The sequence below is a fragment of the Ptychodera flava genome, chromosome 7, assembly GCF_041260155.1.
Source record: "Ptychodera flava strain L36383 chromosome 7, AS_Pfla_20210202, whole genome shotgun sequence".
Taxonomy (NCBI): Eukaryota; Metazoa; Hemichordata; class Enteropneusta; family Ptychoderidae; genus Ptychodera; species Ptychodera flava.
In genome coordinates, this window is record NC_091934.1 from 17,751,315 (window position 1) to 17,775,639 (window position 24,325).

At 38.3% G+C, this 24,325-nt stretch overlaps 2 protein-coding genes across 3 annotated transcripts; one reads left to right on the forward strand and one right to left on the reverse strand.

Moving 5' to 3' along the window:
• Window positions 1-4,853: 4,853 nt before the first annotated feature.
• Window positions 4,854-8,291, reverse strand: LOC139136916 (uncharacterized). Of its 2 annotated transcripts, none has more exons than XM_070704769.1 (4): window positions 7,975-8,291; window positions 6,907-7,117; window positions 6,247-6,357; window positions 4,854-5,812 (listed from the first exon to the last, which is right to left on the reverse strand). In XM_070704769.1, the coding sequence occupies exons 1-4, from the start codon at window positions 8,029-8,031 to the stop codon at window positions 5,790-5,792; spliced, it is 402 nt and encodes a 133-aa protein (XP_070560870.1). In that variant the 5' UTR covers window positions 8,032-8,291; the 3' UTR covers window positions 4,854-5,789. The 2 variants fall into 2 exon arrangements, with proteins under 2 accessions (XP_070560870.1, XP_070560871.1); XM_070704770.1 differs by lacking the exon at window positions 7,975-8,291 and adding an exon at window positions 7,743-7,821.
• Window positions 8,292-9,239: 948 nt separating this feature from the next.
• On the forward strand, window positions 9,240-18,913 carry LOC139136917 (transmembrane protein 163b-like). The gene is made up of 9 exons (XM_070704772.1): window positions 9,240-9,347; window positions 10,083-10,235; window positions 12,118-12,228; window positions 13,287-13,330; window positions 14,027-14,118; window positions 14,510-14,606; window positions 15,719-15,830; window positions 16,821-16,965; window positions 18,612-18,913. Exons 2-9 carry the CDS (start codon window positions 10,127-10,129, stop codon window positions 18,640-18,642), a joined length of 741 nt encoding a protein of 246 aa, XP_070560873.1. The 5' UTR covers window positions 9,240-9,347; window positions 10,083-10,126; the 3' UTR covers window positions 18,643-18,913.
• The last annotated feature ends 5,412 nt before the right edge of the window (window positions 18,914-24,325 follow it).

A 24,325-nucleotide genomic window follows, 5' to 3' on the forward strand; every position in this document is an offset into this window, starting at 1 on the left:
CATGATCACCGAGTGTCATGATGACGTCATTTGAAAGTCAAATCATACACAAGAACTGGACATCTCTGAAATATATTATTGTAGAATTTTAACCAGTTGCAGAGTCTGTCTATCTGTATCTTGAATTTTGATTTTGATATAAGTGAAAGACTTTGATACACTGAAATATTCTCTAAGCTTATCATTGGACTGTATCAGTCTCTACATTAACCGATATCTGACTTTTCATTCGTTTATTCATGTAGTGTTTTGATTTATTAGTACCTAGCAAAGTTTCTTTTTTAAAATAAATATCACAGTAAACCGTCTTCTATGTGTGGTACTGCATGTATTTATAGAGTGTATATTTCACTGCATGTAATGAACAATTGTCTTTGTGTTTCTCCCAATGGAGTGTATTTGTTGATTTTATTAATTTAATTTTGAGTTCGAATTAGAAAAATATCTCACATTTTACAGCTAAATATGAGAAAGTATTTCACGACCAATGTCAGCCCGTCAGCTGTACTCTTAATTCCAAATATCACCTGTGATATCTATATCGAGTCCCACATACCCAATCCAGAGTTTGAAACAAGTTAATTTGGAAGCCCGCCAAGGCGTGTAGACTGAATATTCTCAATGTAAAATCCAGTGTAAGTAGTATTGCCCTATTGTTCTAAGCACTAAGTTTACAAACGTTCGTAGTCTCTGCTCTTATTTTATGTCGTGTGATGGCGCTGTGCCCGGATCACAATAGCTGTATTCGAAACAATTGCTTTCACCTCTCGTCCATTGTGTATAACAATGCGCTTGGTCCAAGTCGCGGATTATCATATTATAAACAGCAGCGACTGGTAAAGTCCCTTAGAATGTTTGAGGGGATGTTCACGGTGTAGCACGGAAAATCATCTGAGTGTAGACAGCCGTAGATCATTATTACTTGCAAAAAACTATTCAAATTGTGGCTAAAAGCCAACCATGCGAGTTAAAAAGAAAAGATGTCAAAAAATGTCAATGTCCTTAATCCTACCCCTTAGGGAATATTTTACCGCAATACGAAGTGCATAAGGTAGAATGCGCCTCGAGGACAGCCGGTACTCTCAAAGGTTTCTAAAACTTCTCTGATCTTAAGGTGGAGGTCTACTCAAATTAAGTATTGTCAATTTCCTGATTTTTGCATATGTTGTGGCCTGATCAATTATATTAACAAAAATAAACAGAAAAAGGGGGGTTCCCGTGCTACTTTTTGAGTTAGGGGGTCCTAAAGTACCCCTAACCTATGCTATTTTAAGTGTTAAGGGACCTTTTCTCACATTTTGATACTTTCAGCAAAGAACATGCGCAAATCTTGTCAGGGAATATTGTCATTTTTCTGATTTTTTCATACATTGTGCTCTGATCAGTTATATCAACAAATATCAACAGAAAAAGGGGGGTTCCCATGCTACTTTTTGAGTTAGGGGCTCGTAAGGCACCCTAACCCCATGCTTTTTCAACTACTGACAGGCCTGTTGTTCGTATGTTTTGCTGGTTTAACTAAAGATCTGGCTCAAAACCTATCAGGGAATATTGTCATTTTTCTGATTTTTGAATATATTGTGCTCTGAACAATTATGTCAACAAAAATAAACAGAAAAAGGGGGTCCCCGTGCTACTTTGTGAGTTAGGGGGTCCTATATTACCCCTTACCCATGCTTTTTCAACTACAAAGGGGTTTTTTCTCCCATTTTGATAATTTCAGCAAGGATCATGCTCAAAACCTGTCAGGGAATATTGTCATTTTTCTGGTTTTTGAATATATTGTGCTCTGAACAATTATGTCAACAAAAACAAACAGAAAAAGGGGGTCCCCATGCTACTTTTTGAGTTAAGGGGTCCTATATTACCCCTTACCCATGCTTTTTCAACTACAAAGGGGCTTTTTTCTCCCATTTGGATAATTTCAGCAAGGATCATGCTCAAAACCTAACAGGGAATATTGTCATTTTTCTGGTTTTTGAATATATTGTGCTCTGAACAATTATGTCAACAAAAATAAACAGAAAAGGGGGGTCCCCGTGCTACTTTTTGAGTTAGGGGGTCCTATATTACCCCTAACCCATGCTTTTTCAACTACAAAGGGGCCTATTCCTCCAAATTGGATACTTTCAGCAAAGAACATGCTCAAAACCTGTCAGGGAATATTGTCATTTTTCTGGTTTTTGAATATATTGTGCTCTGAACAATTATGTCAACAAAAATAAACAGAAAAAGGGGGGTCCCCGTGCTACTTTTTGAGTTAGGGGGTCCTATATTACCCCTTACCCATGCTTTTTCAACTACAAAGGGGCCTTTTCTCCCATTTTGATAATTTCAGCAAGGATCATGCTCAAAACCTAACAGGGAATATTGTCATTTTTCTGAATTTTAAATATATTGTGCTCTGAACAATTATGTCAACAAAAATAAACAGAAAAAGGGGGGTCCCCGTGCTACTTTTTGAGTTAGGGGGTCCTATATTACCCCTAACCCATGCTTTTTCAACTACAAAGGGGCCTATTCCTCCAAATTGGATACTTTCAGCAAAGAACATGCTCAAAACCTGTCAGGGAATATTGTCATTTTTCTGGTTTTTGAATATATTGTGCTCTGAACAATTATGTCAACAAAATAAACAGATAAAGGGGGGTCCCCATGCTACTTTTGAAGTTAGAGGGCCCTAAAATACCCCTACCCCATGTTTTTCCCCATAGCTGAATAGGGGCCTTTTTTCACATTTTGATAATTTCAGCAAGAAATATGCTCAAAACCTGTCAGGGAATATCGTCATTTTTCTTATTTTTGAATATAATATGCTCTGATCAATTATGTCAATAAATATCGACAGAAAAAGTGGAGTTCCCATGCTACTTTTGAAGTTTGAGGGTCCCTAAAGTACCCCTACCCCATGTTTGTTTTAACAAAAATGGCCTTTTTCTCACATTTTTGACACTTTCAGCAAAGGAACATGCTCAAAACCTGTCATGGAATATTGTCATTTTTCTGATTTTTGAATATATAGTTTCTTTGATCAATTATGTCAACAAAAACATGAGGGAAAAAAAGGGTTTAGCAAAGTACATGCTCAAAAATTATCAGAGAATATTGTCATTTTTCTAATTTTTGCTTATGTTGTTGCATTGGTTATATGTCAATAAATATTGAGGAAGTTTCAAGTGTTATTTTTTGAGTTACAGGGTGTCCTTTACACAAGTGTAGAAAAAGTGCATAAGCAGGGTTTGACTTACTGATAATGTTGCTTTATTGCTTACTTCATATATACTTACATCATAGTATGATATCTTCTTATATAATCAATATTATATGATAAATATTTTATATCAATATTTTATAAATATTATGCTGTATTTACTTATTTGCTCTGGGGTGACTAAAAGATGGAGAATGAATCACCAAGCCAACTGTGCATACACACTAAAAGTATTTCAAGATACAATAGATTGTTAAGTAAGGCATAGTTAGATGCCATAATACCAAGCATAGTATGTACAATAAATATTCTACAAAATCTTTCAGTATTGTCTCAACAGCTCTGCATGACCTGTAAATGACCTCAAAATGACTGGTTATATGCAAATAGATATTCCAATGTGTAAAATGATTTTAAGTTATAAGAAAAATTTGTAATTTGAATACTGGAATGACTACGTTAGTGAACAGAGTGTTGACATGAGTGACATTTCCAAACCAGCTGAGGATAACATTGATACAAAATTAAGTATTTCCTGACTGTATGAAGTTATCTCACTAAGGTCATCCTAGGGACCTGTTAACCGAATATTTATACCAGCGGTTTTAAAAAACAAACGACCCAACAGTCGACACAGCTCTGGTGTGTTCTGTAGAGAATAACTTTTTGTGACACATGTATGGATGGAGAAGGTTGATATCTTTGATAGCTCATTTCAGGATGGCCTGACAAAAAATGGTAAAATTAGCTGCAAAAATACAAAATTGAAGATTTCATCATAATTTCAATATATTACATTAAGATAAATATCAAATCAGTAAGTACTGCGGTTCTCAAGATATTTGAGTGGACGGACGCATCACAAACGGACATACATACATACATACAGACTGACACCGGACGGATACCCATCCCAATAGCTTCTATAGACTATAGAAGTTAAAAATGGGACAGCAATAACTTCTAAGTAAATATCACAGATTGACAGCAAATGACACCCTATAAGCCTGCAAGAGAAAGTAGCTCAGTAGACGAGCAAAATTTCATTTGAGGCTGCTTGCTCAGCCATTCTCGTGTATGGGTGATTTTTAGTGTTTTTCATTTTGCGAAGTTTTGCAAAAATATTCAACATGTTTTGTGTTTTGCCTCACAAGCCAAATTCCTAACAATGAGAATGGCAGAAAGTATTTGAATCCTAGTACTATAGCTTTCACTGTTTCAGATCTGGTGCAGATTTGGAAGCAGCAGCCTCAAATGCATGATCACTGCATGCACAACACAAGTTGCGGGTACTGGATAGGTGTCCAGTTCTGCTTCAGGCACTGCACTTAACTTGCAACCCAGATTTCAAATAATCCTGGGTACTTTGAAAACTTAACTAATGAAACACAATCACTTGGAAACATTGAGCACTCTGCTGCGATACATATACAGCAATTTGGCATGTCAGAACTTTTTGAACATGATAATCTTCCAAATTCTAGGGACGTCTACAGTCTTGGCTAGGCTCAGCGGTACTGTGTTTGTATTTGCGTCACTTCCGTATTTGTAAGATCACCAAAAGAGCACTTCAGGTCTTTAGGTGGGTTCTTTCAAATCGCTGTGATTGGGTGAAAAAGTGTCTAATCTAGGGTCAACAATACAGTTTTCAACAGTAATGAATTTATTTCACCTATTATTTATACTTAAGTTTGCTAATGCAATTGAGATGGGTTTGTCATGTCAGGAGAACTTTAACAGTTAAAGTTATCAAATATCTAACACAAGTCAGCATGGAGTTTTCCATAAATTTCAAAGTTATGATGCTAGACATACAGTATTGATTCTGTGAGAGAAAAATTTACAAATATTATTGATAACTTGTTTTGATTTTGTCACCCTTTCTTTTCTATTTTGATTTTTCACTTTCAACAACAATTCAATGCCTTCTTCACCTTTCCTGTGGAATGCAAGCTCTAAATGGCCCATAGCAAGGCCACTGCTTGCAATTTTCTTACACATACATTTACTTATATACCCTTTGAGTACAAGAGTATGTAAGGTTTGCATGTTTAGGCTTGTTGCCTTTGCATGCTCTACAGACTCCCTCACAAACTCCCATGTAAATGTCAACTCATCAAAAGATGGCTGTACCTTTTCAATAAGTTTTTTAAACCTTTCACATCTGCTAAAGCATCATGTGCACTGTAACTTTCTCCTACAAATTTTGAACAAGCTCAACTTGTGAGTACTTTTCACAATCAGGATATGAGGTCTTAAAGACTTTATACCAATCAACAAAGCCAGCAATGTGTGAAGACAATTGATCAACCATATCTGTTGCTACAGTAGCATTATATAAAACTCTACAATCAAATGACTTGATGTTATGTCCAACCAGAATACAAGGTTCTGGTCCAAGAAAGTCACACAATGTCAACAATGCTTGTTTTACAGGTACTGCACTGACAGGTTTTCCATTCTGTGTTAGGATTCCATTTTTCATTGCCAGACCGGTCACTCTTGATGCTGGTTCACTTATTGGAATCCTAGGTATCACATACACATTCAGACACCCTTTTGGTCCAACAGCTGCAAGCTATGTTATGTGTGATGTTCTTGCTGAAAGAGAAAAAAAACTCATGACAAATGGCAAGATAATTTGTTTATGTTAGTTTGGATTACAGTAAATTTCAATGAAAATTTCATTTGCTGAGTCAGACTTTGCCCTGGGAGATGAGTAATAAACTGAAACTGACACTTGAGGCATTGATTGTCTTGTTGGTATAAAAATAATGTCATCTAACTATTGTCTGTAAACCATTGCTGATTTTGATAAGCAAGTCATGATCATTAAAATAATGCTGTCAGAAATTTGAATCATGGGTGAACTTGTTCTGTTTCAAATAAAAATTTGCTTCAGTTTAATGATTGATCATTGTGTGTACAGTTCAATAGCCATTGTAGCCTCTAAAGGCATTGCAATGAAGTAGTGAAATGATTGCAATATCAGATTAAACAACACGTATTATCACATTGATAACAACAACACCTACCTGATCCAGTAGTCTCCAGGTCAAAATACACTACAGGTTGATCAGTCAATTCTATTGGTTGTGGAACAGGATCTGTAGAGAGGGAAGGTATCTCGTGTATATCTTGGGTTTCTGAATAAAAATAGAAACAGATACAGATAAAATATATGGGAATGAATGATTCAGTTTTTATATCTAATGAAACAGAATATTCACAAAATAGTACAGCCTATGGTCCATGGCTAAATGTTTTAGGTATTTGGCAAATCACAAACTTTAAGCAGACATGAACTGAGTAACTAGTTCTACAATTATGCAAATAAAAAAATTGCCATCCAGCAAATGATAGAGTACATCAGGTCACTCAATGACTATGTGCACACTTGTAGATGAAATGGTACATGTCATAATGTAAGCATTAGGTTTTTGTGTGTTCACTTACAATATTACCACATCAATAAATGTCAAACTTACTACAAACCTATATGCATATGTTTCATCAGTTTTATGACATTGAGTTGAAAGGTAAGTCAGTATATGCAGGGAGCCATATCAATACAAGCATTCAACTATTAGCAATTTAGAGTCATTTTACATTGATTCTAAAATCATTCATCTACATCTATCTGAATCCAAACTTTCATTCAAATCAATTATAAACAAGATTAAACAAGTAATTACTTTGAACAAGGTCAATTCCTGTTGTGTATGTGTCACCTTCACGGAGTTCTTGGACACTCTGTTGTAAACACTTGTTTGCCTTCAGCTTGATACGATGTTTTTTGGCACACCGGGTCTGGCTCTTCATCCGTCTCTTTCTTTCTTGATTATCCAGATAGGACGCACGTGACACACAATACTTCCCTGGAGACATGACAATCCGTTCATTTACCTATGGCAAAACAATGACAAGTTTACAATGACATCAGTATAAATTTTTGAATATATTTTTGTTGTATTGTTAACTGAATGGGCTGTCTCGACTCCAGTTTGAAATTATTTATGGTCATAAGACACAATTTCTTGTATTTACCAAAATCTCACAGAATAGAAGTAATTATACTTCATGTCCAGGGAAAGTGTGAGAATACAACTCCAAAAGCCAACACTTCAGGGTACATTTGTGATAAGAAGAACTACATAAATAGCTTCCTAGAGTGGCTAGACAGATCCAAATTGATGACACTATGAAAGGAAGTAACGGTAGTCTCATTGTCCCTGAAAAATTCTATAAATATGTGCCATGACCATAAGCAATGTGTAGATTGATGCTAACTCGATCCACATCACATGATCACTGGGCTGGTTTGAAACAATGTTTGTAATTCTGGCATAAATATAACACTTGAGTCGCATTATGACCAGTCCAGTGTTACTGTCAGCTTATGGAAAACTAGCGTTTCTATGCACTGACTATATTATCAAGCCATCTCATCTGTTCGCTTTGAGGTAAACGTGAGACTTGGCACTCGCGCGCGTGCATGAAACAAAAAAAAAAGTAAAAAATTCGTACTTACCAATTGCAAGTTTGGTATTTACATCCAAAATCGTTTTATTTGGTCCGTGTCTCAGGCCAAGGGGAATAACGTTGATAAATTACAAATGAGGTTGCAACACCTGACAAGCAGCCAGCTACCCAGTTTTTCCATGCCCAGACCATGATAGTGTCGGTCATCCGTAACGCCATGCTGCATTGCTTGCAGCCAGATAAACCATCTGCAAGGATACCAAGATCAACAATTCGCCTACCATCTCTCCTCGTGGCACTGTAGGTTGTTGGCCGCCAAGGATCGTAGACTTCATCATATTCACATATGACTACTTCATATGGGTTCCGGAACCGAGTTGCACGAGCAAACATAGCAATGGTCGTCAGCCGTTGTGGCCGCAGTCGACTCGACAAGAGTATCAGATTTTAAATTTTCATGACTAGAGGATTGCCATTTATCCTTGAGGGCCTCACAAACTCTTCTGGCTCTGTTTTGTGTTGCTTTGGTAGTGAATCTACCTGTGACTTTCAGCCGACTGGCACGACCAAACGACATAGTTTTCACTGATAGCGCGACGTAGTTTGATGGCTAATGGCGGTATGATACGCAGGGGCCAGTCCATTTACGGTACCTTCTTAAATCGATCACATCGATGCCAATATCATGAAATTTACAATATTTTATCGTCACATAATTAATTTGATCATTCATAACAACCGTCATCAAGTTAATACGTTTACCTTCATTTATGCGTAACACAGCCTAAATTTAAGATGTCGCAAATAATCTCCTTTTGCGATATTTAGCTCACTCTGTTACGACATAAATATTGCGCAACACCTGCGCAGACGTCGATTTTCGTACATAGTCCCCGTCCTTAAGCTTGTGAGGGCTCAATTTAAAACTTCTGGGGAAAGTAAAGTATTCACCGTCTTAGTTTTGTGGAAATTGAAGCTACAATTTTTTCCCGTAAAATTAAATTAAAACGGGAATGCGGCAATTTTGGATTCCGAATATTGGTTAATTTGGATAACCCGTTTCTCTAGCACCAGAATTTGCACGGCGTCCCCTGATTTTCCTTGAGAAAAGTTTGGCAAACGTTTAAGTCTTTCAGTTTCCAGATGCATACTACTCTAAGAGAAACCTTTGTTGAAAATGTAGTTTCCAAAAGTTGAGCCAAGAATTTAAAATAGAAGCAAGAACAGTAATACAAAATCAAACTCGTGGATCTGATTTAAAATATGAGTCACATGCGAGCAGATATCCGCTCGCCGAGAAAGAGTAGAACTAAAGTTCAACGATGTATTTAAATCACGTGTTTGCAAACACCGTACGTGGGATTATGGAGGTAGAACCGCTACCACCTCCATGATCAGATCGTGTGGGTCACTGCTACAAAGAGTTCATATGCTAAAAAGAAACCCTCCCCAATCCAACTACCAGCGGAGTTACCAAAGATGATAATTATAATGCTGGTAATGGCGATTAACAGTGTCACACAATGAGTCATTTACTGTAACAATACGTCACTTTGTCAACTGACTAATGTTAGTAAATAAAGCTACGGAGCATGCGCGTTCGATTTGTGATGGGTGTACAGTTTCCACTTATCCATTCCAGAGATTGAAACAGGTGAGAGAACTTAAATATTTTTCACTTCTTGATTTTTATGTTATGTGAATTTATCTACCAACCGTACACTGTTTTTGGTAGCATCTAACTCTTCGAACTCCTTTGCCATAACATTGCATCGTAAATTAATTTTGTTTCTCCTCGTTGATGGAGACTTGGCTAAGTCACTTTAAAACCTTGGGACGAAAGATTCGTTTTGGTTTCTGTAGTATTTCAGTGAAATCGCCCACAATCGTTACAGCAAAACATGTCTGAGTTTTCGATCACCCAGCGGACAGATTCATGCTGACTGTCGATGACTGGAAATTAATCCGCGCTTAACATTACCCTAGGCAGTATTTCAAGGCAATTTTACCTGTAAACTTGAAATTATCGACAAACGTTTATCAGAATGCTGACTATTTTAGTGGGAAAGGCAATCCTGATGTTGTCTCTCATGAACAAAGTTAATAACCCTGCGGACAAATTCGAACATTTTCGAATCATATGGTCCGCTCTCGGATGGAAGAGAGGAAACCCATGGTAGCTGTCAGTGAACCAATTACCCACTTTTGTTCAATGGAACCGTGTTGCCAGCTTCAATACTATCAGCTAATGAGCGATCTCAAGGTACTGGTAGGCATGTAATCGAAGTGCAGCTTGCTCACTGCTCCGGTTCTTTAACGCGACTCATGAAATCTTCCACGATTTCTGTCCAAATTTCACAGTCTCTTTTCTGTCCAAATTTCACACTAGGCCAGAAAATTACCAGAAACCGATTCTATCTGAAGAATATCAACATGACCGGCAGCACGACATCAGGCGAGAAGATAAAATTAAATGATTTGGAGTACGACAGTCAGAGATATACCGGCACAAATTACAACGCATGCGCATGTCAGGATGAAGGTATGTTGCTTTCGACAATGCACACAAAGCTATAGCGTGATGAGTGCCCGCCAATAATCATGTTTCTATTTATTTCGGATTTCTAATTTTATTAGTGGATATGTGAAATTTAATCAGTGCAGTCATGCAATGACCTGTTACCCACAATGGGGTTTTCACACAGATTTCAGTTAGGATTTAAGGAGGTGTGGCTACATTTCGGTGTGTTCAGCTGATTTGAGGAACGCGGGGATGAGGACGAATGTATGGCAACTCGCTATCAATGAAACACGAGCGCAGATACTAGTATACGTAGTAATAGAATTTAAGGTGGTTCGTGCCTCGAAAATAAAAGACTTAAAGAAAGCTTAAGCTTTGCTCAAATTTTCCTCAAGCAAACTCAGCCATTTTCTTTCAAAATCAAGCATCGAAATCGAGGATCGCCGTCCAAATTTTGGTACCAGAGAAACAAATTACCCAGCATTACCATTATTTGAAATTCAAAATGGTGACCATCCATCTGGTATCTCTATTGGGAAAAAATTGCCGATTTCCACAAACCTGTGCCGGTAATTGTTTTAATCAACAACCTTCAAAATGAGCCACCCCCACAAGTGGCAGGCCAAAAGAATGTTGTAGAAATTGAAGAGTCTAAATATTTATTCCTTAGGTGCACCCTTCCCTTTAAAACAGTGATAAATAAGAACCGTGCATTCAGCGTCACCAGAACTGTCATCGATAAACCGACGCGGTAAATGCAATTTGAGCGGTGGAAACACCAACAACAGAACAAAAGCTTGATACCTGGTCGGTGACGAGTCGTTTCACACAAAAGTGTTCTTGGAAAAATCTTATGATGGACTCAAATTGCCAGCAGTTCTTTGAAGTAAATGAAGTGAGATCAAGTTGTAATGGTGCGACGACAGGACATCCCTTATTGGCTAGGAGAACTCCACCCTGAACTCTTGAACCGAAGGCCCCGAGATCAGACCGGGAAAAGATCTGACTTTTGTTCAGTGTCTGAAAATGTTATAATAGACTGTCATGATGTCATCTTTCAGACAATAAAGACGTATTTTGTGATATTACACTACCCATTGGCGTGTCGCATTGTCTATTGTTCGCGCAGTACACTTATTGTTTAAAATCTAAGTCAGAAAATCTTCGAATATGGAATTACAGAAATGTCACCATAATGCAACAAAAAGAAGGCCCACACGATGCGAAACAATAGTACCGAAATGTGTCTAGTTTTCATTTTCGAGAAGTAGTTTTCATAGAAAGGGAAAATTAGATTCCCAGATCTATCAGAGACCGGCATGATGTAGACAATTGCACTTGAACAATGCATACCGAAACAATGGCGGGAATTTGATTTGCCAGTCAGCATCACCCAAGCTTGACATACGGGCATTTCTTTGTCTAAACAGCAAGGCGGCACGTCGGATAATACAATGGCATCGATGTTTTAAAAAAAATGGAGAGGCCTCACACCATGATAAAATCGAATTAAGGTGTTATTTTATGCTGACAATGATATCATAACAAAAGGGTAGATAAAATTTCATTTATATTTAAGCTTCAAAACCAACATTTAGATTGAGTGAATTTTAAAAGTGGTGCATGCAATCAGGAAACAGTTAATTAAATACAACAATGTTATGAGTATTAATAGTATTAATTAATCCTATGGCAGATCACCTCTTTATGAAGTCAGGCCATTACAAGTTGATACGACTTTCAATCCCGTCATTAACCATTTACAGGGTTTGTTTATTCACATTTTCACTGATTTTATCTTCTTTCTCGATCTACGTTTACAATAATCGGAAAATGCCATCGCGAACTGTCACCTCATTCTAGGATGGTGCAAATTTCACAAATTGTTCCATTTTTTCAACAGAAAAATTGTTAGAGCTCTCTCCGGAGGAAGAAGAGAAATGGCGAAAGGGCGCTGTCCATATTTCCATAGCAACAATAGCTCTTCTGGCCGTTTTAGGAGTTGTGTTTGTAGGTAAGTCGTGTCCGTATACGTACATGAAAGTCAATGTTTTTGATGAAACGAGGGGCACTGTGTTGACATTTTTCGTTGACCTTTTTTGGCAAGGGAATTATTTAGAACTGTGATGACGTCATAATGTTTTCTGAAAGAAATGTACATCCATGTAGAAGAGCTAGGTAATGTGCGCCACGTGTCTGCCATGAAACACAAACCTCTTGTTGCATGTTACATTACATTCATAGACTATAAAATCAACACCGTGAAACCATGAACTTAATTCAACAGTAGAGTTGTGGTCTAACCACAGGGAGAAGCGCAATGTCCTTGTGTCCTTTACACGCAAATTGCAACCTCTGCTCATTTGACCCACGGTGCCTCTATGTAGAAACCGTGCTTGACCACACAATGCTGTTAGTCCATAATAATCTTCTAACCATATATGGTGTTGATCTTATCAGGGGATAAAAATCTGTTGATTAACATCTCGCGATGTACTAATGAGGAGAGTTGTATATCGCGAGATGCTGGCGGACTGATTAAATCCTCTGATAAGGTCAAAACGGTAGGAAATTATTACAGATATCATCCAAAGGCTGTAAGGATTCTGTGCTGTACCCTGTGGTGCAACAATAAGGCGTGAAATATACTACACCCACGCCGTAAAAAAATAATCTACATAAACACCACCGCGAACGTCGATCAGACAATAGTAATTAATGCGGTGTCAAATGACGAATACTGTACCCGCACGGATGTGACGAAATCAGTTTGCCCTGTGCAATGAGTAACCTCAGTTTTTTGCTGGTAATTATTGCTTTGATAACAGGGTATTTATTTTTATTTGGATGGTTAATCGACAAGTCAGTGAAATGTCACATGAATCAAACCCAAAACAATTTCCAAAGATATGTTCATGTTTTGTTTTGAAAACCAAGGAAAACTCGGCGACAGTTTAATAGCCAGCAGCGTTTCACATTCTCCGCCTTTTAAATATCTTTCCCGCAAATTAATTTGGCATATGAATTTTTGATTCATGTAATAATAGTTGGATTTGTTATTCACTTCCCCAGTCTTATCCATTGCGACGAACAGCTCTGCGGCCCTTGGCTTGGCGGTAAGTCAGAATATAAGTTATCATTGTTCAGATACTGGCATGCAGGTAGAATTCACCTCGGCAACAGACAGTCAGACTCTCAAATTCTTACAATGCTTTTCAGGTCTACCGTTTGTGTGGACCCCTTTTACGGCTCTAGAAATAAATGAAGTTTTCACCGTCCGACTTTCTGTAAATGAAAATATACTTTTCCTGACGTCACAGAATTAACGGGAAGGGGCGGCCATTTTGAATTTCAAGTGTCAGTAAATATTGAGTAAATTATTTTTCCAGTGACAAAACTATCGTAACCGCCATGAAAAAGGAGATGTAATGATTTGTTAATTAAGATTTGCGATTTTTGTGCGAGTCTTTCAGATAATTTGCTTGCACTGCAATTCATTGATTTCTGCTTGTAGGAGGTATTTCGAACTTCCGCGACCGTCTTTCTCAGTTTTTATCGGCCATGGCATATTTTCTTTCGGAGAGGTCATTTCAACTAAGCGAAATGTACAACCTGCTTCTGTACTTGAAGCGTGTCCCCTTTCCAGTCTTCGACTTCAACCATAGACCCTAGGGCGTATGCTTCAAATCACAGACAGCACAACGAGTATTTGTTGTGTTGTTCTTGTTATGTAACTTTCTTTGAGCCAGAAACGAGAGCACACGATAGTTTATTGCAGTGATGATATCTATAGTATTGTCATTCTCAAACAGGGGGACATGGCCCTTGACTCTCTGACGTCAGTGGTTGTGTTGTGGAGGTTCTATAATCCCGACAACAAAGATGCTAAGGCCAAAGAACGCAGGTAAAGTGGCAACTTTAGTTTGCATTACATTTGAAACGTTTGACTGTTGACTTTCGAACTTGAACACCCTCTTGCCGGCTAGGCTCTGACGCAGCGCCATGAAACAGTCGGGGTCAAAGGTTACCTTAGTGAGGAGCGACTGGCACCGAGCATGTTGCTGGTAGCCTTCATTATGCAGGTATCTACAGTGCTGCGAAGAACGATAAAAGTTACCTTCCACTCCTAGTATCACGAAGCAACAATTTCGCATCATTTTCTAATGAAGGACCATGCATTACTTTAATTAAAGGGCAACGGAGACAGTCGGGCCTTCGAGCAAACTTTTGCCCCCCTTGACTGTCATGACCACGCGATAGAACTGAAATTTTGTTAAATGTATTTTTCCCAACAGAGCGATTTATATTCTCGGCGCTATGTTCATCATGTTCGGTGGAATTATTCTATTCAAAAGTGTGTTCGCCCTGATTGTCAAGAGTGAAACAACAGGGGTAAGTGTCCATATTATCCACAATCTCTGAAACAAAGAACTGACAATGAGAGAGAGAGAGAGAGAGAGAGAGAGAGAGAGAGAGAGAGAGAGAGAGAGAGAGAGAGAGAGAGAGAGAGAGAGAGAATAACACTATATACGATTTCCAGAGTGCATTAAAAATAAGATCATGCAAGTAGCCATAATATCCCTACCGGCATGCCGCACATTCTGAAGGCACGGGTATGTACTCTTCAGAGAACGTTTATATATTTTACATTCTGCAGCATTTTATTTTCACATCGCAATAATAGATTTGCTGAATGATTTATGAAACGTCTGATAGTCAAAGTTCCATGTCCGCAATAACAGCGGGCGTAGTGAAGCTCATTTGCAAAGAAATAAAAGGGATAACGACTCTAAAGTTTGATATCATGTTGAGGTAGAATGCGCCTCGGGGACAGATATTCGGACTCTCAAACGTTCGCAGGATTCTTTTGGCCTACCACTTGTGGGGGCTCATTTCGAAACTTGTGGGGTAAATATAATTTTCACCGGCTTATTTTTGTGAAAATCGGGAATTCCCCCCACAGACAAACCATACTAAGGGATGGCGGCCATTTTGAATTTCAAATCATATCGGTCAATGCTGGGTAATTTGTTTCCCTATGAGCAACACAATTTGCACGTAGACTCCCCCGAGTTTCATTCTTGATTTTGAAAGAGGAAATTAAAAAACAGTTTAAGTCTTTCATTTTCGGGGTGCGAACTACCTTGATTGTTACAGTGTACAAACAAATTCATTTCTCCTTCTTTCCCCAAAGTACGTTGACCCATAGTATTGGCGTTGCAACAAGGCGTATTACCTATTGTCTATAATAATATCACTGGCAATTGATTCTATACGGAGTAAAATTCCGTTGTTAACACTCGTCTAGACTGTTGTCACATATGCAATCGATAAAGGATTTCGTTGTGACTAGGTTACAGCAAGAAAGGACTGACTGAATGAAGGGATGGATGGATTGATGGGATGGAAATATAGATGAATTAATTGATGAATGGATGACTGAATAGACGAATGGATTGATAAATGAATGAACCCAATTGAATGAATTTTCCCATCTCTTTCAGGAGGGTATCCTTAGCATTGTCAGTGGAATAGCTGCAGTTGTCATGACGTTCCTTGCAGGAGTGAAATTTGCCATCGCCAGAAAATTACACTCAAAAAGTATACTCAGTGATGGTAAGTATTATAGTCATGTAGCCGTGGTTACTTTCGGAGCTAATTTGTGAATAGACCATGTTCCGAACCGCGCGAGACATTCCGAGATATCGCGAGAATATGTGGTTCGAAGAGGACGTGTTCTCGCAACACAGAACAAACTGCGTAAAACAGGACAAGTCGCTAATTACGTTAAACACTGCATAAAATATATGACGTTGCAATCTTTGCTCAGTTCTGCACTTTTTCTAGTTCCATACAAAGTTTGACTTGTATTACTAAGCTGGAAACCTGTTTCTACTGGCATGTATTAAAGTCTCGCGAGATCTCGCAATCAGCGGAACATCGTCTATTGTGACGATTAAGAAATCCTGTTGTGAGAAATGTTTCATATGTCCTCATTGCAAACATTTGGCGGTAAGATACCTCTTGCATCATGGTTCCATCTTTTATATTCATAAGGTATCCATAAAATTCAATAGTACACTTTTTAATGATGTAACGGGCCGCATATCCTTATCATTTGACTGAAACTAGCCCGGAATCACATTTTGAACTGCATATCAGTGATTCAAATACATGCAGTGACAGAAATCGTTTTTATCTTTGTAGATTTTCGTCTATCAAGGGATTTAAACCTATAACTGTCATTTGTAAATTATGCCAACATTTTTTAATATGTGAATGTGGGAGAGACATGTAATATGAAGATTGTAGCCCAAACACGGGATTATATACCAGCGACGCACGAGAGCATTTGCCTTGAGTCAGCAGGGCAAATTGCACCTTCCGCGTAGGAAACATAGTCCCTTGTTAGGGCTTGTAGCCTTGTTAGGCTACAATACATATGATGAGTTAATAATTATATTTTCAATAACAATATTGATGCCAACAGGAGAACTATATATATCAGGACTCTGGCTTTTTTACAATGTAAAATCTCTCCCTGTGAACTTCACCATGTTGTATGTTTCGTCGATGTAACCAGGCATGCTTGTGTCTGTATCTCAGCTTTCAGTTCGGCGATGGGTGCCCTCATCAGCTATGGTATCGTCATCGGCACGCTGCTGAGCGCGTCATGCGACGTGTCGAACACGCTGATCGATTCTGTCACGGGTATAGTGGTTGCCGTCATGCTGGCTGTTTGGGGTGTTGGGTAAGTAAATTTGTCATTGCACGAGAAACAAAAGAGATTCTCATCTTTTCCCAGTTAGTGCAAGATGCGAGGCAGATAAGTATTCATTTAAGCAAATTACATCAGTGAGCATTGTTTCGGTATCAAAATTTTACATTAACGATTCATGATCATTGTGGAATATTCATCTCACTGTGAGTTTTTTTCTGGTATCTAAAGTATCATACTAAATTGCTGAAAGAGATCAAATTGTACTCTCCTTTTCTGAACTTTGACCCAAAGCAATGGCCTTCAGGGAAAGTGATCACTGTCGTCTCATAGTTTTGCAAATATCGGTCTCTCATTCTGACTCTCATCAATTCACTCCCTTCTCCAATTTATAATTAAGGTAGTATGCGTCTCGAAAATGAAAGACTTAAACTTTTGCTCAAACTTTTCTCAGTGAGTCTAACCATTCTCTTTCAAAACCAAAAAATAAAAATCGGGAATCACCGGCCAAATTCTGGTACTAGAGAAACAGATTATTCAAAATTTACCGATATTTCAAATTCAAAATGGCCCCCGTCCCTGTGTTAACTCAATGGAGAAAAATAAAATTTTCGATTTTCGAAAAACTAAGAGTGTGAAAAGTTTTCTTACACCATGAGCTTTAAAATGAATCCCCACAAGTGGTATATCAGAAAAGAATTGTAAAAGTTAGGGAGTCCGAAAATCTGTCCCCAAGGCGCGTTCGATTCATTCTACCTTGATCGCAGCAGCCCTCTAACGTTTCAGTTGAATAGCAAACAAACACTATTGGGATGTAATACATCTATTATATCAATTGCTCATCGTAATAATGCCAAACTTGAAGGAAGTTGGCTGCTCTTTGTCGTCAATATGTATAGTATCGTAAACAAACTTGGCACTGCTGATGTTGCTACTCTAGGAGCAGATCTCGTCGCCGAAGTCGTTTAAGTGGCATATCGCTGGCGGGCGTTGCCAGGTTATTGTACCCATGAGCTAGATGAAACTGTTGTATTCTATGGTCTCCCTTTGATCGAGATGTGTTTGACCCTTTTTTGACTCATTGGTGACGATAACGCATTCTCGTTGTACCCGTGTTTCTCTCTTTGCATCAAAGACTGGACCATTCCATGTCAAGGGAGAGGGGGTTGGTTGGTGGAGAACATGGGATCTCACAGCAACCTGTCTTCCTTACAGAATGACTTTTCGTTTCGAAATATTACAGTTGAGAGGGTTTTCCATGGGTAGTACACAATTTCGATCAATTGTCATCGACGCGGAACATGTCTGCCGACAGCAGACGAGTTAACAAGCGTCGGTAAATGTAGAGATACTTAAAATTAAATTAACAAAGGATCTTTTCAGATAATTGTTCAAGAAAGGTAAATTAAATCTGTACTTTTTCGATTTTCTTGCACTTATATCTTTACGTTTGCACGAAAAAAAAATGATACATATATCAATATTGCAACTATTTCTGCACCACATAATTCTGGACAAACAAAAAATTGTTTTGATCACACCCAATTATCCAGGAGAGAGCTGAATTTTTATTCGTTATAACCTGGAGAGGAACTACAGATTGAATAAAATTTCATTCCTGCTACTGTCCTCGTAATTAGAGAACTTACCAATCTGTTTACCTATTCCTCTCCATACAGGATGATGTTCACGGAAGCGAGAAAGAAGTGAATTATACGCAGCGAACAATTTACATTTCCTAACCGATTAGGACATGGCAGTGCCGTGAGGAAAAACACCCCATGAAGCTATCCAGACTCGACCTTAGAACAGGCGCCATCTACGGACTCAATCTTCCCTTGTTGGACCGTTCGAAATTCTACCGGGTCTGTTACGCTCGACCTCGCCTTCCTGATAAATAATGATCCTTTTGGTCATGCTGTGCTGAATTGAAGAAGAATGCAATACATTTACCGTTTACAGGGAACAGCTTCTGTCTTTCATCATTTACCGTTTAAAGGGAACAGCTTCTGTCTTTCATCATGTCGCCTGTGTTATTCGACCATTCTGGCTCTTGTAGCTCGACCGACTTGCAAGATACCTGCAATACCAACAGGATAAAGACAGATACCACAAGCGAACTAAACAGTCAACGAAAGCAGCGCACAAATTCTTGTATCTGTCAGAGAAGTATACCGATGCGATTACGCTTACACTAACTAAAGGTATAGAATGCGCCTAAGGGACAGTTTTCGGACACAGAGACTACTTTTTGGTCCTCTACTCGAGTGGATTCATGTGAAGCCTGACTGTGAACTAACTAAAGCTTACAACATGTTATTTTTGTGAAAACCGACGATTTGCTTTCCCCATGGAGTTAAGACAGGGTATAGCGGCCATTTTGAATTTAACATATTTGTAAGTTTAGTACTTCGTTTCTCTGATCTCGAACTTTGCACGGTAACCTCCGCTTTGTATTCTTGATAATGAAAAAATGGTTTAAAATCGCCTTTAGGAAAGTTTCAGTACAAGTTTTAGACTCTGTCTTGATTTCCGTATTGCCATAGTCGTAAAATCCTAAGATAAAATTACAAAAATTTCTGGTGTCAATCAGAAACTAATACAAAAAGTACCCGCAACATCGGCGTGTAGCACGTGACGAGTCCGTATTTGACGCTCGACACACAGTAATGGTTTTAGAGTTAATAGTAATTGAATAGTGTATTTTGTTTTTACTTGACACTAAAACTCAACGGAAAACTGTCACTCTCATGCAAGAATCCAAGGTCTGTTGTTTTCTAAGAGCGTAATGAATTCTCACGTTATACACGTGCTTCGTGAGCACACAGAGAATCAGAATCGTTAATATTTAGACCGGACTCAAAAGCTTCTCACAAACAAACAAACAAACAAACAAATAACAAACAAACAAACATGCAGACGGACACACAGATGGACAGAGACATAAAAAAACACTGCTGAGCCATCCAGCATGTTTCAAGACATCGTACATGATTGGACAGTTCAACGAGAATGATGCCAAACTGAACTGACAAAAAGTTCCAGTCGCTGTACCTTAAAGCTAACACATCACCCTTGCCAAGGTCAGAAAATGGATAACCTTTATGTCACATTTTGGAGTTTCCAGCGATTGGGTCCTGAAAGGAAAATCATGAGTTAGTCCACCGAAGGTTAGAGGCTCATACATCGTTTTATCCCGCTCGACTGTACAGTCGTCAAATCAACAGGCAAATGTCACAACCGCTAAGTGATCTTCCCAGGCCTCCTGGCAATTTTTATGGAATGTGGTATTCATATTTCGACAAATTTGATTTGCGTCTGAAGGTAAGGAACAGGCGCAATTTAGTATAGGATGCAATGAATACGTTTTGAATTTTCAGAGCGTTAGATCAAACGGATGTATTCGTGAAATAAAAATACCAGGATGTAGGTCATGTTAGTAGCAGGTCATGGAAATAACAATTTCTTCTAAGAGATTTCACAGGCACGCAGATACCAGATGCATCATCTGTTGTATTTTAAACTTAGAGAGATTTTATTAATGTTACTGAAATCATTTAAGCCAAAGAATCAACGAAGGACACTTCTACACTTTCATGTCTGAAATAGAACTGGTTTTACTCCTTGATGTGTATATATTACTATAAACAGAGCTTTTTGCCATTATATAAAAGTTAACAATTGTAAGAGAAGAATACAAAGTTAATTATTTTAAGGTATGTCCCAACTTTCTTGTCGTAATGTTATAATTGCGCTTTTCATTTAATAAAATATTGACAGAAACTTTAAAAAGTGGCGTCGGCGTCATTTATAAAGAGCACGCATTTTCAGAAATGTCGCACCTGGCACTGGGTTTTACTTTTCTCTTCCAATTGAGGGTCAGAGTTGAAAACAGTCGACATTCTTGAGTTAAAACAGAGTTCAACAGCGTGCTGCTGAACTTGTCTTTGCTAGTGATCAAGAGAAAAGCGATTATTAAACTCTTCGATATCTTGTTGTTATTGACGAGAAGACACTGAAAAGGGTAAAAGTACAACGACATATGTGTTAAAACAAGAATTGTATTCACAGCAGAAGGTTACGCTTGAATGCATACTTAGCAACACAAAGACATTTAAAGATAAGCATTCACTCAACAAAAAACTTTCCCATTTTAAGGCATTTAGCTTATTATTAATAAAATACCATATTAACTTGCTAAGGACGCAACATTAGTTGAAAATTCGGAAGCACAATTACTTTCCAAATCGACCAGTGTCAATCTTACTATTGGTCCTTTAAGCCTGGTGCCGCATACGAGAGAAATTAGCTGAGCAAAATTTCATTCGAGGCCAGTAGCATTGAAAACGCAGTCACTTGCGGTTCAATACACGGCTTATGCCGTCCAAATCAAAGGCGTGATGTGAACTGGGTAGTTTTAATAGTTTAGAGTTTATGCTGTGAATTTATGCTATGTTTCGACGTTTTCATACGTAGAGTCTACCTATCAGAACGTAGGAACGTAGTAAACTCTACACTGTAAACTACCCAGTCTACATCACGCCTGTGGTCAAAATATATGACTGAAAGGATAGCTTGGCCTATCTTTCTAATGCGAAAAGCGTCCTTCGCCGTGTCGCCGTGTATTGAACCACAAGCGACTGCGTTTTCAATGCTACGGGCCAGGTTACGGCGGTCATTTTGCACTGTCATGTGATATGTCCACACGCGCGCTTTAATGAAAAAGACTGACGTGAGGAAAACCACTTTCTCCGGCGCACACGGTGAGGAATTTGCCTCGCGACGCAAAAAAAATCAAACACGTTGGATATTTTGCTCAGCTACTCGCGAGGACAAAAACTCACGAAAAATCAACCGCACGCGAGTGCAAGTTGAGCAAACAGCCTCGAATGAAATTGTTTAGCTAATTTCTCTCGTGTGCGGCAGGCTTTAGGTATCGTTGATAATTAAAACAAGCGCATGATAAACAAAACTCGCGCTATGTGTTTTCTCCTTATTTCGATTATTTTGCGAAAAATCGCACGAAGCCTACTAGTACATGTACGGTTATGAGAACGTTTACATTGTGCGCATGATATTCGATCACCATTTATAGAATACTGTTTAGAAATGTTTTTTTCCACTCAAAACCTGTCGGAAGGTTTTGATTTTCATTAGTCTATTGAAATCATTTACAGTACTCGTCCGAGTAGAAGCCCCTGCTGGTTTAAGAAGCCCCCGCACTGATTTCTGAGGATTTTTGAAAATCTTGTACATCGGTGTATAATCCCCTACCCTAGTTTAACTCAAAGACGGAAAGGTTAGGAGAGCATAAGCGGTCGTTGCAGTTGGTAAAACTACTTTGCAGATCAAAGAAACTATCAAAAGATGTTAAAACAATGGGACATGTACATTGAAGCTCCCGTGACAGCATCGTAAAAAAGACACGCTTTTCCAGCACTTTAATGATTCGTGTTTGTGGGAAGTTCAAATCGTAATTTACTTCTACACGTTGGTTTAGTCAGAGGGAGGTATCAAACATAACGATTTTTGATTGTCCTGCTCATGTCTCATTATCCACGTTCCCTTGTTTGGCAAGCATTAACTGCTAATGCGCATGCGTTCTTTACGCTGCTATACCGAAAGGTCTTCTTCCATGTAAAAGCATCAGCAGATTACTTTTGTTGATTTTTAATCATTTACCTTGAGTGTCAGCTTACAGTTTCTTGTTCTTCCACAAAGTATGTCGATATTTTCCGCTAGGGTTCAAACACATGACCTTTGCACAAATGTAAAAATGTTACCGTGTTATTATTACTTACTGCAACGTTATTATTAGCAACAAAGTCGAACACCACCGCGGGTTTGGCATCGGCTGCAAGTTACAAGATTTTCAGGGTAAAGTCGAACATTGCTTTATCATATCAGCGGTACCACTGCCGATGCTTTGAACGTGTTTGGTTCTGAAGGTGATATGGCAGCCTCGAAAACTTACAAGGCTATCTGAAGCTGCAGGTTATTTCATGGCAACGTCGTTGCTATGGTAACCAGCGTCTGACTCCTATCGCAATTGTCTGAACTATCTCCTGATATAAACATGGAGAGGAAAACTCTCTGCGGTTATTCATGACATGGAAAAATGCTGACGAAAATTTCGTCACCATTCGAACGTTGGAATGGTGACGGTATCAAACCCTCATTTGCCATCCTCTTTCTGTACAGATTATCAAAGTCTCCGTTCTTGGCTATACAGCGAAGCTATTTGCAAGTCTAAACAATTCCGATATAAACGAAGAATGTGACAGAATTATTAAAATCACTAGTATTAAGAAATTTACGTTTAATGTGTTCAAGGGATACTTTCTTACTGTGGACATCGACAACCGAACATTTTAAATGTGTAATAGTAGCTTTCATTCTCTATGTAATGCTCTTGGGTGATAGCAGGCGTGTAAATCTGCATGCGCGAAAACTTGAATTCACAATTTTTACCGACAAATCTTCACCTTTTTGATTGCCGTGCTTGGGGAAACAAAAACACGATGAGCACATGTGGATCCATAACCTTGCTTTTCTTTCACTGTATGTGAAAGTTCGATCAATTTTAATGTAATGCATAAATAATTGAAAGAAGGTCAAGATATATTTATTTTGTATATTGAATCAGTATATTAATGTTTGAAATGAATATTGACATTGAGTATAGAAACACTTTATCACGTTAAAAGAACGACCATATACTTCATAGCGACAATAGCTGCGAATTGCATGAATATTTTCACGACTTTATTTTCAAACCAAAGTTGGTTCATGTACATGTGCTAACTGAAGGACGTGTATAGAATTATCACTGCTCGCTGATTTGGAACATGCGTACTCATTTTAACAGGTTTAATAATAAACGGACGACGCCCTCGTAAAATGGCGCCCCACGCAGAAGTACAAAAAATGCGGTATTTCCTGCTCATACACATTGTTATCATCCAACACAAGCATGATATCATTTACTTGAATGCACAACACGCGATTGCTGATATTTTGTTATTGTAATAATTATTTTCTCGGTCACATAATTAGTTTTTGAAAATGGCGGGAAATCTAAAATGATATCAAAACTTTTCAATTTACATGACACTTCGACACTCATGACAGTGTTATTCACATTTTTCAGTCTTCACTGGGACTTATTCAAAAAAAAGTCTTGGAAAACTGAGGATATTTTGAGATGGCTTTATTACACATTTTCAGCTATGGTGGCTTTAATATGTTAATAGAAATATCAATTAATGTTTTGAAAAGAGGATTAGCATGACGAAGTGACGACAGTAATCCAAAATAGCAACTTTTGAAGTGAATTCAGCTGGTATTGCGCTTTGGGAAGCTGTGTGAGGCGATCATACTCATATGAACGATC